Here is a 13,784-nt window from a genome sequence, read left to right on the forward strand (position 1 = left end):
GAAATGTATAAAAATCAGCTCTTGCATAAAAAGAAATATGGCGTGTCAGGCTTGCCATAGATATCGGAACATTATTATTCTGCAAGTTGACTGTGGCATAAACATACTCTTAGATTGTAAGCTCTAACAGGTAGGGCACACTGATCCTTTTTGTATTGTATTTTCTCCCTTAATGTAAAGTGCTACACAAAGTGTTGGCACTATACTGTATAAATATCACCAATCCTCAGCTGCTCATATATTTTCTAAATAGATGCCCACAGTGCCAGCCTTATTCGGAAAGGACAACAAAATCAAATCATATGATGAAATCCACTTCAGAATACCGAATTCCCCCTGCCACTAAGCACTTTGACAGATGGCATGCAAGTGTTGGGGGGGTCGTTATTGGACAGATTGTGCCCCATTAAAAAAAAAAAAAATCTTCCGATCCTCAGGTGGTTAAAGTACTGTTTGGAGCCATTCCATGAGTGTGCACAAATTTTAAAGAGTGACATATTGGATATTTATTCGGCATAACATCTTTTATACCAGGGATATGCAATTAGCAGACCTCCAGCTGTTCAAAACTACAAGTCCCATCATGCCTCTGCCTCTGGGTGTCATGCTTGTGGCTGTCAGAGTCTTGCTATGCCTCATGGAACTTGTAGTTCTGCAACAGCTGGAGGTCCGCTAATTGCATATCTCCGTTTTATACCGTTACCAAAACATTCGGTTATCTATTGTGTTATCTTGCATTAAAATGTATTCTTTTCCAAAAAAACTGGGTTTGAAAAATAGCTGTGCAAATACCGTGTAACTGCATGTAATTGCAACAACAGTCATTTTATTCCCTAGGGTCTCTGCTAAAAAAAAAAAAAAATATATAATAATAATAATATATAAGTTTGGGAGGCTGAGAAATTTTATAGCAAAAAACATTATGATTTTTACATGTAGGAGAAAAACGCCAGAATTGGCTTGAGTGGCAAGTGGTTAAAACATCAGAACTTATATAGATTTTAGGTGGATAGAACCTGTTACAATGAAAAAATGAATCATCCTCTTACTATACTGAAAATTTTAGGCAGCCAGAAAAAAAATAAAAAAATAAATAAAGAAAGTGAACTCTTGCAACTTACATTTTCTGAAATGCATGGGCTCTTCACATTTAGGGAAACACAAGGGCCGATAGCACCAGATATTTTCAATTCTCTTGAAGTCTATGGAGGAATACATAAAAACTTAGAAAATTTTACGTTTGCCTGTACCATGTTATTTAAACATAAAAAAAAAAAAAAAAAAAAAAAACACTTTTTTTTTATTGAAAAATATGTTAAGCAAGCAAATAGATTTTGCAACGAGCCCTAATGCTTCTCTACTTCTATGAAATACAGTGTTTTATAAAATATAATAGTAATCTTAAGTATCAAAGTTTAAGAAATAGGCAATAGGATAAAAAGTAGGACACATTTTTACAGGATAAATTATTACCTTTACTTCAAGGTTGGCGCCAAAGGCCATTTTGAACTCTCCATTTAAATCTTTGCTAAAAACTCTTTGGAATGTTTGTTTAAATAAGGATGTATTGAAAGAATCTCCTATGACAATCTCACCTCTGAAAAATACAAAGAAAAAAAAAAAACTGATATTATACCAAGACTTGCAGCTGCACAGCATGTTATAATACTATTCTTCGAACATACCCTGTGAGGTTCGAACAGCATTTCATCTCTAAAAGACCAGTCTGGTCCAAGGCACAGGCATAGATATCGATGCAGTGACCATTAGCTGCGCACCGGTTTGCCAACCCTTCATAGTGCTGTCCAGGGAAAAAAAAAAAAAAAAAAAAAGGAGTAAATAAAGTTTCTTTATACACATGCAGGCACAATCTGTCAAACTTCATGGCCAACTACAACAAGAGACCTGCACAGGATTCCATCAAAGGGGATGGGGCAGAAGAGAGGCAACAATAGCTATAGGGACATCTTTTCTAACATGCCCTGTAGACTCTTCCCTGACTATGTACAGCTAGCCAGCTCAGGGCACCCAAATAAGGCTGGATCAGATGAAGGTCATCTCATGCCTGCAGATGCTCTTAAACCTAATCTGCCCCTGATTGCTTCATGCAATGGTCGAAAATAATATCTGTAGCAAATCAAGGAATACGGTGCAAGAATGTTAGTTATTTGTCCCGCTTTGCAATATATTGAAAGAATCTATTTGCCCTCCTTTTGGTCTCATAGTATCCAGAACTTCCTGGTAAATCACTTTAGGCTGGCCCATTTTGCAGGTATAGTCATGTAAAACATTACAAATAAGGGCCTATAATGTGTAAAATCCAGTAATACACTGTATCAACCTGCTCTGCAAATGCTCAACGGCTCTCGATTTTTAGGCATTTTGTAGAGGCCGATCTGCTGACAGCCTTAAAACCGAATTAGGCCTCTTGCAAATTGCAGCCTGAAAAAGCTCAGTACAGTTTTTTTTTTTTTTAACTTAACCACTTGAGACCCGCGCTATAGCCGAATGACGGCTACAGCGTGGATCTCCTTTTCCGGGACTACGTCTATTGACGTCGTCCCGTGCACGAGCGGCCTGCGAGCCCTTTGAGGAGCGCGCGCGGCGCGCTCTGTGATCGGCCAGTCTGAGACTCGCCTGATCACCGATCCGAGCAAGGGGTCGATCCCGACCCCTTATCACGTGATCAGCTGTCAGCCAATGACAGCTGATCATGTGATATAACGGAGCCGGTAATTGGCTATTATTCCTCCTCGCGCTGACAGATATGAGATGTGTGTGTACATACATACATACACATACACACACACACACACACACACACACACGGGTTGGTGGACCCCCTGTAAATAGCATTATTCTGGCTCCAGTGTGGTGGTTGTTGTAATATTTTAAATTATACTGTATTTGCGCAACGATCTTTCAAAGACCGCTGTGCCAGGGTTGCCTATCCCTGTCCTAGTCAGTGCAGTGTTCCTCTTATTAGCATTTTGTATATTTCTAAAATACCGCCAGCAAACGTCAGGTGATAAATAACGTGTTTTTTAGTGAATGGACTTTAATGATTTATCTAATTTGTTCGCAGTATTTATCTCACCATTTAGACAAAATGTGCGTGCGGTAATTACACAACATTTAATATTTTATTATGATGAATCATCTTATGCAAAATTTTCGTGAAATTACTCACGTGACCTTCACATCGCATGCGATAACTTTTAATGAATTTACCCCTAAGTTCTAAAATATTATATTTCAGGCTAGGTTCACACCTATACATTTTGCAGTGCACTTTCAGTTTTGCAGAAATGCACTACAATCCATTTACCACGATTTCCTATAGGTCATGTTCACATCTGAGTTTTCTGGAAAGGGTCCGATTTTTTTGCCCGCAGCAGGTTGCATTATTGGTTCCATAGAAACACAGTGCCGTTTGCGTTTTGGATGCGTTTCAGCCGTTTTTTTTTCTGTATGAGAACAGATAACTCACAAACAGAAAACATGTAAAGAAATCCATATAATGTGTCAAAACCTAATGTAAAACAAAAACCTGAAAAACACACCGGGAAACCGCATAGGTGTGAACCTAACCTCACTCTGGAGCAGGAGACATTTTCTGGAAAGATTTTAGGACTGTTTCTGATGTGTGCGCATTTAAATAAGGCTCTGTTTACAAGCAATACTGGTATCTACTGCACTGCTTGGAAGAATTACACGCTTTGTTGTCCAAGTCAGATATTGACAGCGAACAATAAATGCACGTCTCTTCTCGACCAATGACCTTTGATCTGAAGCATCTTCCCGAAACAAAAGATGCATATTGTGTTACAAGCCCTTTTGTGAAGGCACAAAATCAACTATTGTACAACTGCATAATGACCTTCCCCACCCACAATTGTTTCCAAAAAACAAATCTTTTCATGCCTTGATAGCCTTTTTCATAAAACGAGCATTATCCTTCTCTATGTCGTGCCAGGAACGAATTGGCGTTTTCAGCTCATCTCCAACCACCATGCCTGGTCCTTGGGTTGGTGGACCCCCTGTAAACAGCATTATTCTGGCTCCAGTGTTTGGGAGAGTTCCCTAAAAAGATAAAAAAATAAAATAAAGTAAACTACAATCTAAGAAATAAAAACACTTTCAATACAAAACTCATAACTGCATTAAAATGTTAACTGGAGTCTAAATGCCACATAATATGCTCTACACTTGACTTTAAACATATCTGTAACAGAGTTTACTGCAAACTAAATGTTAATGCCTTTAAACTAGAACATGCTAAATAATAAAAAGGCTCCTTTATTACAGTTTTGCTTTACGGGTCATGATCACAAACAGGTAATTAGAGAGTTAAACTCCACAACCCAAAAAGACAGTTACCTCCAACAAACCAACTGCAATAGACAAAGCTACACCAGTAGATCTCAGTGGTCTTTTCCCCTGTGGTACGGGCCATGGGTCACGCTGCAGTTCTCCAAGCAGATCTGTGAGGTTCATGTCAATTTTGTGAACTGGCTGTAAAAACCTAGATGAGTGATTGAAAATAACATTTGTTATGATTTTTAAATGGGTTTTCTTTTGATACATTCTATAACAAGTGACAGTCTACTGACTGGCTCTAAAATCTATAAGCACCATAAGACACCACCAGCTGAAGCTTAATCAGGGGAGAAGCAATTGGACAAGTAAGAAAACCATGTTTAACCACTTTAGCTTTCTCCCACACAAGCAGGTGTCACAATTGTCTTTAGTGACGCAATCCACAGGCCAAACACCATCAGGCACACAATGGCATCATTTGAATTTTATAAACAGTCATGTAAAATGTTGCTTTTTTTTGGTCCCTTTCACACTGTTGTGTAGCAAATCTGCAGAGTTTCAGATGCGGTTTCTGGTGCATTTTTGGGCTGCCTGCACCTGTGAAAAATTGGCATGCGACTCAACGCAATTCACGGGTGCTTTTTTTAACCACAATTTCCATTCATTTCAATGGGAAGCTGCTTTTTGGTGTTGTTTTTAAAGCCACACAAAAGATGCAGCACTTTTCAAAAAGCACTGCACCCACAGCACAGTGGTATGAAAAGTCCCATAGGATTTAAAGTGAAAAATTTTCCTGCATTTTTCTTGTAAGGTAAAAACGCAGGAAAAACAAATCAGCATAATAGGGCCATGAAGCATACAGTCAGCAGAGGACTCACTAAAAGGCTATAGTTACATAACCCTACAAGACCCTATGTAGACATGACACACAGACACACAAAAACATTCCCAAAACTATATTGTATATTTTAGACAATATTTCTAGGTACCGGTAGATTAATGTATTGCCTGAGAAGCCGTTGATTGAAGCCGACATTGTTCAGCTACCAGGCTGCACATTAATTCAGAGGTGGTAATGTAAGGCTCCATTCACACTTCTTTCAACTTGTAAACGTGACTTTGGACACAGTCACATGAAAAATAGCAACCCATGTATTTCAATGAAAGTTGTCCAAATCCTGGACTACTCTGATGCGACTTTCTTGCAACTTTAGTGCCATAGACTGCAATGTAAACATTCAAAAGTCCCATGAAAGTTGCATCTTAATGTCATTAATGTAACAGTTCAAAGCCAAAGGCGGACCCATCCAAAGTTGCATCAAAATTGCAATGGAAAGCGTACGACTTTGCAGTAGCACAAGTGTGAATGGAGCCTTACCCAGAGCAATTACAAGCAAGTGCTTGACTGCCTGGGAATGGCTATACCATCAAAGGCTTCTCAGATGAACCATTAGCTTAAATCAGGGGTTTCCAAACTTTCTAAACAAAAAGGGCCAGTTAACTTTCATTCAGGCTTTGGAGGGGCAGACTGGCTAGTGGGAGTAGAACATGCCCTGGCCTTAGTGGGAGTAAACAATGTCCCATTATTGGTTTCAGTGGAAGGAATGGTGCCCCATTGGTGTCACCTGGCCTGCAGTTTGGAGAACATGGTTCATAAAAGGAATCTGTCATTTAGGACAAAGTATTTTACTTTAAACACATTATTTTCTACTTTACATGGATATTGGCATTTCTGTTCACAGCTGACTGAGATCAAGCTTTACAACACTCCATATACAGGCTTTTCAGGATCTGGAAGCTTTATATAACCATGAGCTGCCGATACCCAATAAAAAAGGACATAAGCAGGACAGTATATGGCATTGGTTTTAAAGTAACATTGGTTTTAAAGTGGATTAGTAAGGTATAACCTTGGAAAAAGGTCTAGGGTCCAAATTTGTACAAAAACTGAAAGAGGGTTGCTCCTTACCAGGCACAAATATGTTTTTTCTATACAGGTTTTCAGATGGGTTTTACTATATTTAATAAATGTCGTCTTAAAAATATATCCATGACCAACATTTAAAATTGTATATTCCTTTTCACAAGCTGTTTAAAATATTTCTAAGATTTTCCTATTATTCTGATCAATCTTCACGTTTGAAAAGAAAAAAAAAAATATTTTTTTTTTTTGAAGAATTCCACATATTTACTTTGAGTTGTGCAACACATTTACAATGCCCTAAATATGCAGAATGGCGTCACATATTTCACACAGCCTTACCTATGAACGACACAGGTGCTGAGAGACGGGAGTGTCAGGCACCATTTGATGTATAGTCCATAGAAATGAAAAAGTAAACCAAAAGAATGAGCAGAGGAGAAGCTGCAAAGTTTGCAGGGAATCCAGGAAATTGTGCAAATATATGGTCAGCAGACAGAATCACAACATGAAAGGGGATTTTCCAAGGAAACCTATATTGGATTGCCAAATATATCTGTCATTTATGTTGCCGTTTCAATGCTGATGTTGTTAAATGAAAGGATTTGCTGGGACTATAGATCTACTTGGACTTAAAGCAGTATTAAACTGAAAAACGACTAACTTATTGGTTGGATCTCCATAGGAAAATAGAAGAAAGAAAAGAAAACTAATACAGCCATCACATCTAAGAACTAGCAAGCTGCAACACGACTGTCTGATTGCATATATTTTACACATAAATACACTAAAACAGGCTGTTTTTGTGTTTGAAGCTCAATAAATAGTAGAAAAGAAGTGTACAATAGTGGAAACTTACCTGCTGGACATAAAGGGCTGTTCCTGAGGCTGCATTGGTCTTCCTTGCTGTGCTGGAGCAGTTGGCTTTGAAAGTCCCAGCATATCCTAAATTTCATAAAAACCCAGGTATGGTATTAATTTCAATGCAAAAACAGTCAGTCATATATATTCATACACACACACATATTTATAGGGACTTCACATGAGGTACCAAATTCAAATTGTACCAGTTTAACATAAGCTGTTTTTGACATATTCGTATGATATTTGTATATCAACAGCCAAACATCCTCCAAACAAGTTCTGATGACAGGAAAAAGTAGACTTAGGCCAGCATAGACTTCTCGAATCTTGGTTGGTTCAACAGGAACCAGCTGAGATCCAAACCCTGTGTGGGCAGGCTGAATGTACCAAGTTGACCGTTCAACTTGGGTTGAACCAGCCTGCTGGATTCACTTGCGATTAATCGATAGCAGCTACTATAGCCACTAGCAATGATCACAGGTCTTCTCCCAGCAGCGACAGCCACCGGGAGCAGGTAATGGCTCGGCAGGATGTATTCCTCCCCCATCAGCACTGTGTGTTGCAGAAAACAGATTAGCACCGTCTATGGCCAGACTAAAAAGAACAAGCCCGAGGTTGCAAAACTTCAAGGATCAGATTGTTCGAACCTCAACAATTATTAATTAAGCCGCTATCCGCATTCACTGAATACTGAGTAAGGTTCCTTATTACTAGCAAGAGGAAGTCGCACACAGTTTTATCTGCAAAAATGAACAGAAAACATACCAAAAATGTCATCCCCTTTGATCAAATGACATAGAATACAGCCTCTCAATGTAATAATTTATGCTATACACAGAAAAATTTCCATTTAACATAGCCTGAAAAGAGCCTGGCACCAATGTGAAAAGCGATCAGGCAAATGCACAGAGAAAAATCAAGCATTTTAAATGCCCGCTTACAACATTTTGCCCATTCCAGAAAGAGTAAATTCCTTATCACAGCCCTCTCCTCTTCTGAGAGTGACTAATTACGGTCTGTGCTGGTCCAGATCCTCTGACAACCCCCCCCCCCCCCCCTCTCTATATAGCCTGTTTAAGTGACAGCTCTGTATCTTTTGAGATTGAGGACATCACATCCAGGATGGCGGTATTCAGCAGTAGTCTTCCTAAACAAGGGAGGCTTATATAGGCACATAAAGCCAGTCACCTTATGTTTATACATTAAAGCCATAATTATTAAATTAATGAACCCATCATCTTCTACCACAAGCTCAATTCATCCCCTATGAAAAATGATGTACAAGAAAAGAAAACTATCCCCTCGACGTTCACAAAATTTGGTGCAATTGTGTCCAACCCTAACTTTGTATTGCCATATAATAAAAACAAACAAAATGAATGCAATAAGGACTCACAAGTGACTATCAACGTGTTTAGTTAAAGAACTCTGGGAATTTTTATTTGCCATGGGTTTACTGCTCGTTTTTGTCTATGGTCAAGGAGAGTGGAGCTATACTTATCTAATCCGCCAATCCCTGCTGCTCCTGCCCATTAGCGGTCTTGTGCATGAACTGTTCCAGATGTCATCACGCCCATAGACTGGCTCTGAACGTGAGGACGGCAGGAACACTCCACCGCTGGACATGGGAGAGTGCTGTTCTCTGGAGGATTGAAGTATCGGGTAAGTATATCCGTTCAGTGTGGGAAAAATTCCCCTGAGTTCTTTAAATAATTATTCTTTTAATGCTGCATATCTGTATTCAAAGGACTCCGTGTAATCATTGTTACCATTTTTTATAGTCAAGTACTTTTACATTTGTACAATTTTTTTTAGATCAATAAACAAAGTTAAAAAGGAAATGCATAAAATACTCTAAATGCACATATAATCTTAGGGGAGATTGATGTTAAAATGCAGAATGTGGTGGTATCTTTAAAATGTACATCTGGTTATCTCACAAACCTTTTTAACAAGTCAAAGAGTACTGCAAAAAAAAAAAAAAAAAAAAAAAAAAAAAAAAAAAAAAAAAACACAACAACACACAGCATCCAATCAACAATCATGTTTCAGTGTTCTGACAATTACAAACTTATGAAAATTGATATCTGACTGAAGGCTACAATTCTCTACACAATAGTTTTCTTTGACGTGTTACCTACATAAGCTGAAATCCAAGTGCATAAAAGACAACAAGTATCAAAGTGGCATTGGCAGCGATAATCAGAAAGCCCAGGGGAACACTTATTTCACCCTTATCCCTTCTGGGTAACTTAATGACTTTTAAATTTAGAACCTGCTTTACAATAACAACAGCTCCTACCTGTATTTGCTTTGCAGTGAGATCTTTGGTCCCTCGGAAGACATAGCTTTTGGAGATCCCATCACAGTTCAGTTCATGTACTTGGACCATTCTGCCAAAAGTGATTAGTCCGACCAAAGCGTCTGGTGGCAACAGACTGAGGGACATCTGTAGTGACTCCTTGAGGGCTTGTAAGTCCTCTTCCTCCAAACAAGTATCCACAACATACAGGAATATTAAGGGGGTCTGGGGGCCTCTCTGTAATTACAAAGAAAAGTCCAAATACTATTTCAACAAGAAAAATAAACATGTAGGATAGTTGATTGAAAAATCTAGTATTTTATGGATGTTACATAGGGCAGGATGTTTTGAAGACAAAAATTATGCAGTATTTGTTCACTCTTTTATTCAGTTGGCTCAAAACAAACATGGACTTCCAGCCAGTGCTTACAGTTTACACTTTTTTCCAGCAAGCATACTAGAAGATATTTCTAAGCAATAGTACACATCTTCAAACATTTGTATTGCTCCAATCTTGTCATTTGTCATGCATATTTAGCCTAATAAGTCTAATAATAATAATAATAATAAGTAATAAGTCTGTCTCGGAAAAGTGATCTGACTGCTTAAATCACTTTAAGAACAGAGGAATGTCCAGGACCTAGAACTGCATTCTACCCAAAACTAACATAAAAGGGTTTTGGTTGGACTTCCACCTTAACCACTTAAGTAATTTATAAATGGAAATTAGTCATAAGAGAAAATAAGTAGACTGCCACTGCTGAACTTGCAAATGCACGTTTTTAAGCTGGTCAATGCTTTGAGCCACTGACATTAAGCAAGTGAAGTGCAAATAACTGATCTACATATTTTTTCTCAGTAAGTGACTGAAAGCTTTGAAGTGGTTGAATTATAACAGCCTGGCAATCAGCATTTACAGGAAAAGATCGGCAAAAGCAGTCCAGAAAAAATAAAAAAGTTAAGATTTTGTTTGAGCAGAAATATACCTGAACGATGTACTCAATGGTGGAGAATTGAGCCATAAGTTCTGCAGGCTGATTCACTTCTGATATTCCAGCATATGTGGGAGGAAACTGAAAAGAGAATATAAACAAAGATGTTGAGGATATATTTTTAAGCCAAATTGTTTAAATGGTCCAAAATGTGCATAAAAATAATGTAAAATGTATTAAGGTGGGCAAATTGGTCATAGTTAAAAGTGAAGTATGTATTTTTTTTTGTTTTGTTTCATACTTACCTAGGTGGCGGGAGCATCAGACTGATGCTGCTGTCCCCCCCATGTCTATGCACCGAGAACCGAGCCACTGAACACCGCCGATGGCTCAGTTCTCTCCCCTCCCAGAGCGGGGAGATGCTGCCTGTCAGTCAGCATCTCTCCTGCACGCTCATTGGATCGATGAGCTGTGGAGGGGCGGGGAGCGGCAGTCTCAGCATCTCGCCGAGACTGCCATCAATCAAGGCAGCTGGCGAATCCAGACTTTTTGAAGTTGGAATGACGTTTTGCCTTGACTTATGGCAGCGACATCACGGAGAGCGGACTTCAGACCGCTCTCTACTGAAAACAGGTCACAGGAGTGCAAAACAAATTGCACTCCTGTGACCCAGAAGAGAAGCCCAGCCTAAAAAGCACAGGCTAGACTTCTTTAACCAATGCATACTACCATTTATAAATTAGATCTGGGCATCTAGGCTTTAATCAACACTGCTCGTGAAAGGGTCAGAGGCAAAAACGGAGGATAATAATAATAATAATAATAATGTTGTTGATGATATGTTGTTAAAAATAAAAATTCAGGTTTAGGTGTTGTAGTTCTCTAAAAGAATATCCATGGGGGCGGGGGGAAAAAAAAAAAAAAAAAACCTTTGATCTGGGTGACGCCAGCTGACACTCGGTGCTGCGACAAAACAACCCAGTCCAAACACCATACACGTCCTCCAAGCGGTAGGTAGTGTCCTACTGGCCATTCTGCGTAGCTGTGCATGTGCTCAATGGCAGTGCTTGGGGGGGGGGGGGGTCGGACTACCCAAGTCTATGGTATCTGGACTGCCACCCAGCACCGCAGCAGTCTGAAGACAGGAATCCATTAGCAAGAACAAAAAAAAAAAAAATACGCATTACTCAAATTTTTAAAATAATAATATTTGTAACTATTTGGAAATGAAAAAAATTGTGCAACTACATACAATGACCAATCCTCCTTAACATGTAGAATGTAATAGTAAAGAATCCTAAAGACACTTACCTGATTTCTCTGAAAGCAGAAGTTACAAGCCCACAGCTTGGCTCTGTAATCAATTTGACTAAAAAATAAAACAAAAAACAGTCATTTAAAAGGTTTACTATATTACAAATATATTATATATTTTGAACTTTGAGTCTCAGTTCACACTGGGGCAGCTTTAAAGTCATCTAACTCTGAAGACGCCCGCATAGCGCAACTTCAGCAAAGTCACCCCCAAGTAGTGCTGGAACCTTTTTCTGAGTTGCTCCCATTACAAAGGGTTCCATTGCACTGAATGAAGTGTGAACAGTGGCCAATTCAGTGTTGACCCTAAAGTAATTTTTTATTGCGAGTTTCACTCCTCAAATAATTGATTCAACCATAATATTATTACTATATTAAATATTAATAAAGAGATTTGTTGATCAACCATTAAAAAGGTGGCTCTGTACATGACATTTATTTCTCTGTTTAAAGTGTAGCCCTTTGTCCATACAGGAAAAAGCAATAGGTTTGCTTAAACGTCAGCCCCTGGAGCAGAAGTGTATAGTCCCCTTTGACAACTAGTCACTAAGGTATGGCTGGAGTCACAAGGTTGCTTTTTCTGCTTGCTTCCATTGGAAAACAGGCTGAAGGAGTGAAGGTGAAGTATAAGCTTTTGCAGGGAGGGGCAGTGTTAAAGTGGTTGTAAAGTCTGAAGGTTTTAACCTTCAGCCATTCTTTCATTCAAGCCCCCCCAATATTATTATACAGAATTGATATAGCGCCAACAGTTTGCGCAGCGCTTTACAACATGAGGGCAGACAGTACAGTTACAATACAATACAGAAGGAATCAGAGGTTACTTGATTAAAAAGGGTTGTAAAGGTTAGTTTTTACCATTTTTTCAATAACAAACATGTCATACTCGTCTCCTCTGTGCAAGGGTTTTGCACAGAGTGCCCCTGATCCTCCTCTTCTGGGGTCCCTCAGCGGCACTATTGGCTCCTCTTTGAGTGCCCTCATGGAGACACTTTCATGGGGGCACTCATGCGGACACGCTCCCAAGTCCTGCTGCTGCGTCCATTGACACACCAGGACTCAGCCCCGATCCCCGACTCCAATGTGACTGGATTTGATTGACAGCAGTGGGAGCCAATGGCTCCTGCTGCTACCAATCTATCCAAGCAGGACCCAAAACAGCGGCTGGAGCTGCTGTGTTTGTCCCTGTCGCTGGAACAATCTGGTTGAGGTAAGTAAAAGGGGGGCAGCTGCACTACAGAAGGTTTTTCACCTTAATGCTTTTTATGCATTAAGGTGAAAAACCTTAAGGGTTTACAACCCCTTTAAGCCAGATCTCAATCCAGCGATGTGCACAAGAGCTGAGGCTCTTCCAAGCCTCTCACTCCTTATTAAAAAGGGGATAAATTGGCCATTGGCTCCCACTGCTGTCAATCACAGCCAGTAAGGAGGGAGCAGGGGGTGGGGCTGAGATGTGCTCTGTCTTATGGACACAGGAGCATGGCTCAGGGGGTGAGCACGCACGAATGCCACCATAGCGGGCCACTAGGCACTCGGGGGGGGGGGGGGGGCCTAGAGCACCAGCGGCGAACCCGAGAAGAGGAGGATCAGGGCTGCTGCGCAAAACCATTGCACGGGGCAGGCAAGTATAACTTGTTTTGTTTTAAAATAACAAATAAAAAATGTGCTTTATTTACAGAAAAAAATAAAATAAATAAATAAATAAAAACACACACACACACACACACACACACACACACACACGTTCATGATAACAGCTGTTAAGCAGTTATAACCACTGAGCTAAACAATTCCAAAAAACGTCAGGCTGTGTGTAATATGCTGTCATTTTGCCCCAACTGCCGTTTCCCCCACACTTGCCAGAAATTCCCACCTAGCAAAAATGACAGCTGCTGCTATCAAAGAAAAAAAATGGACAAACTGATGCTATGTATATTAACAATGCTCAGACTCAGAATAGAGAAACAAAGTAACTTTTGTATTTATTCCGATTCATTCATCTGCTAACGTAGTACCGGTTCACACAGGTGTGATACCTTGCGATTCAGTGCAAGGTTTCTGCATCACACCTGAATCACACACACGGGTTCACACTGACATCTGCGTAAGTCAATGCAAAGTTAATGACACCCCC

The 13,784-nt window shown here is 39.6% G+C and overlaps 1 protein-coding gene across 1 annotated transcript in view; it reads right to left on the bottom strand.

Annotated features, from left to right (window-relative positions):
* SEC23B (SEC23 homolog B, COPII component) overlaps positions 1-13,784 on the bottom strand; it is a 48,354-nt gene that overhangs the window by 20,713 nt on the left and 13,857 nt on the right. The window contains exons 3-11 of the mRNA XM_077485996.1: positions 11,651-11,708; positions 10,394-10,480; positions 9,408-9,644; positions 7,101-7,186; positions 4,381-4,525; positions 3,925-4,083; positions 1,686-1,801; positions 1,474-1,597; positions 1,122-1,202 (exon numbers count right to left, since the gene is read on the bottom strand). Of these exons, the coding sequence (XP_077342122.1) occupies positions 1,122-1,202; positions 1,474-1,597; positions 1,686-1,801; positions 3,925-4,083; positions 4,381-4,525; positions 7,101-7,186; positions 9,408-9,644; positions 10,394-10,480; positions 11,651-11,708 (1,093 nt within the window). The remainder of the gene's footprint in view (positions 1-1,121; positions 1,203-1,473; positions 1,598-1,685; positions 1,802-3,924; positions 4,084-4,380; positions 4,526-7,100; positions 7,187-9,407; positions 9,645-10,393; positions 10,481-11,650; positions 11,709-13,784) is intronic.

Source organism: Lithobates pipiens, unplaced genomic scaffold, assembly GCF_037356315.1.
Source record: "Lithobates pipiens isolate NorthernLeopardFrog02 unplaced genomic scaffold, aLitPip1_a1.2 Scaffold_18, whole genome shotgun sequence".
NCBI classification, from domain to species: Eukaryota; Metazoa; Chordata; class Amphibia; order Anura; family Ranidae; genus Lithobates; species Lithobates pipiens.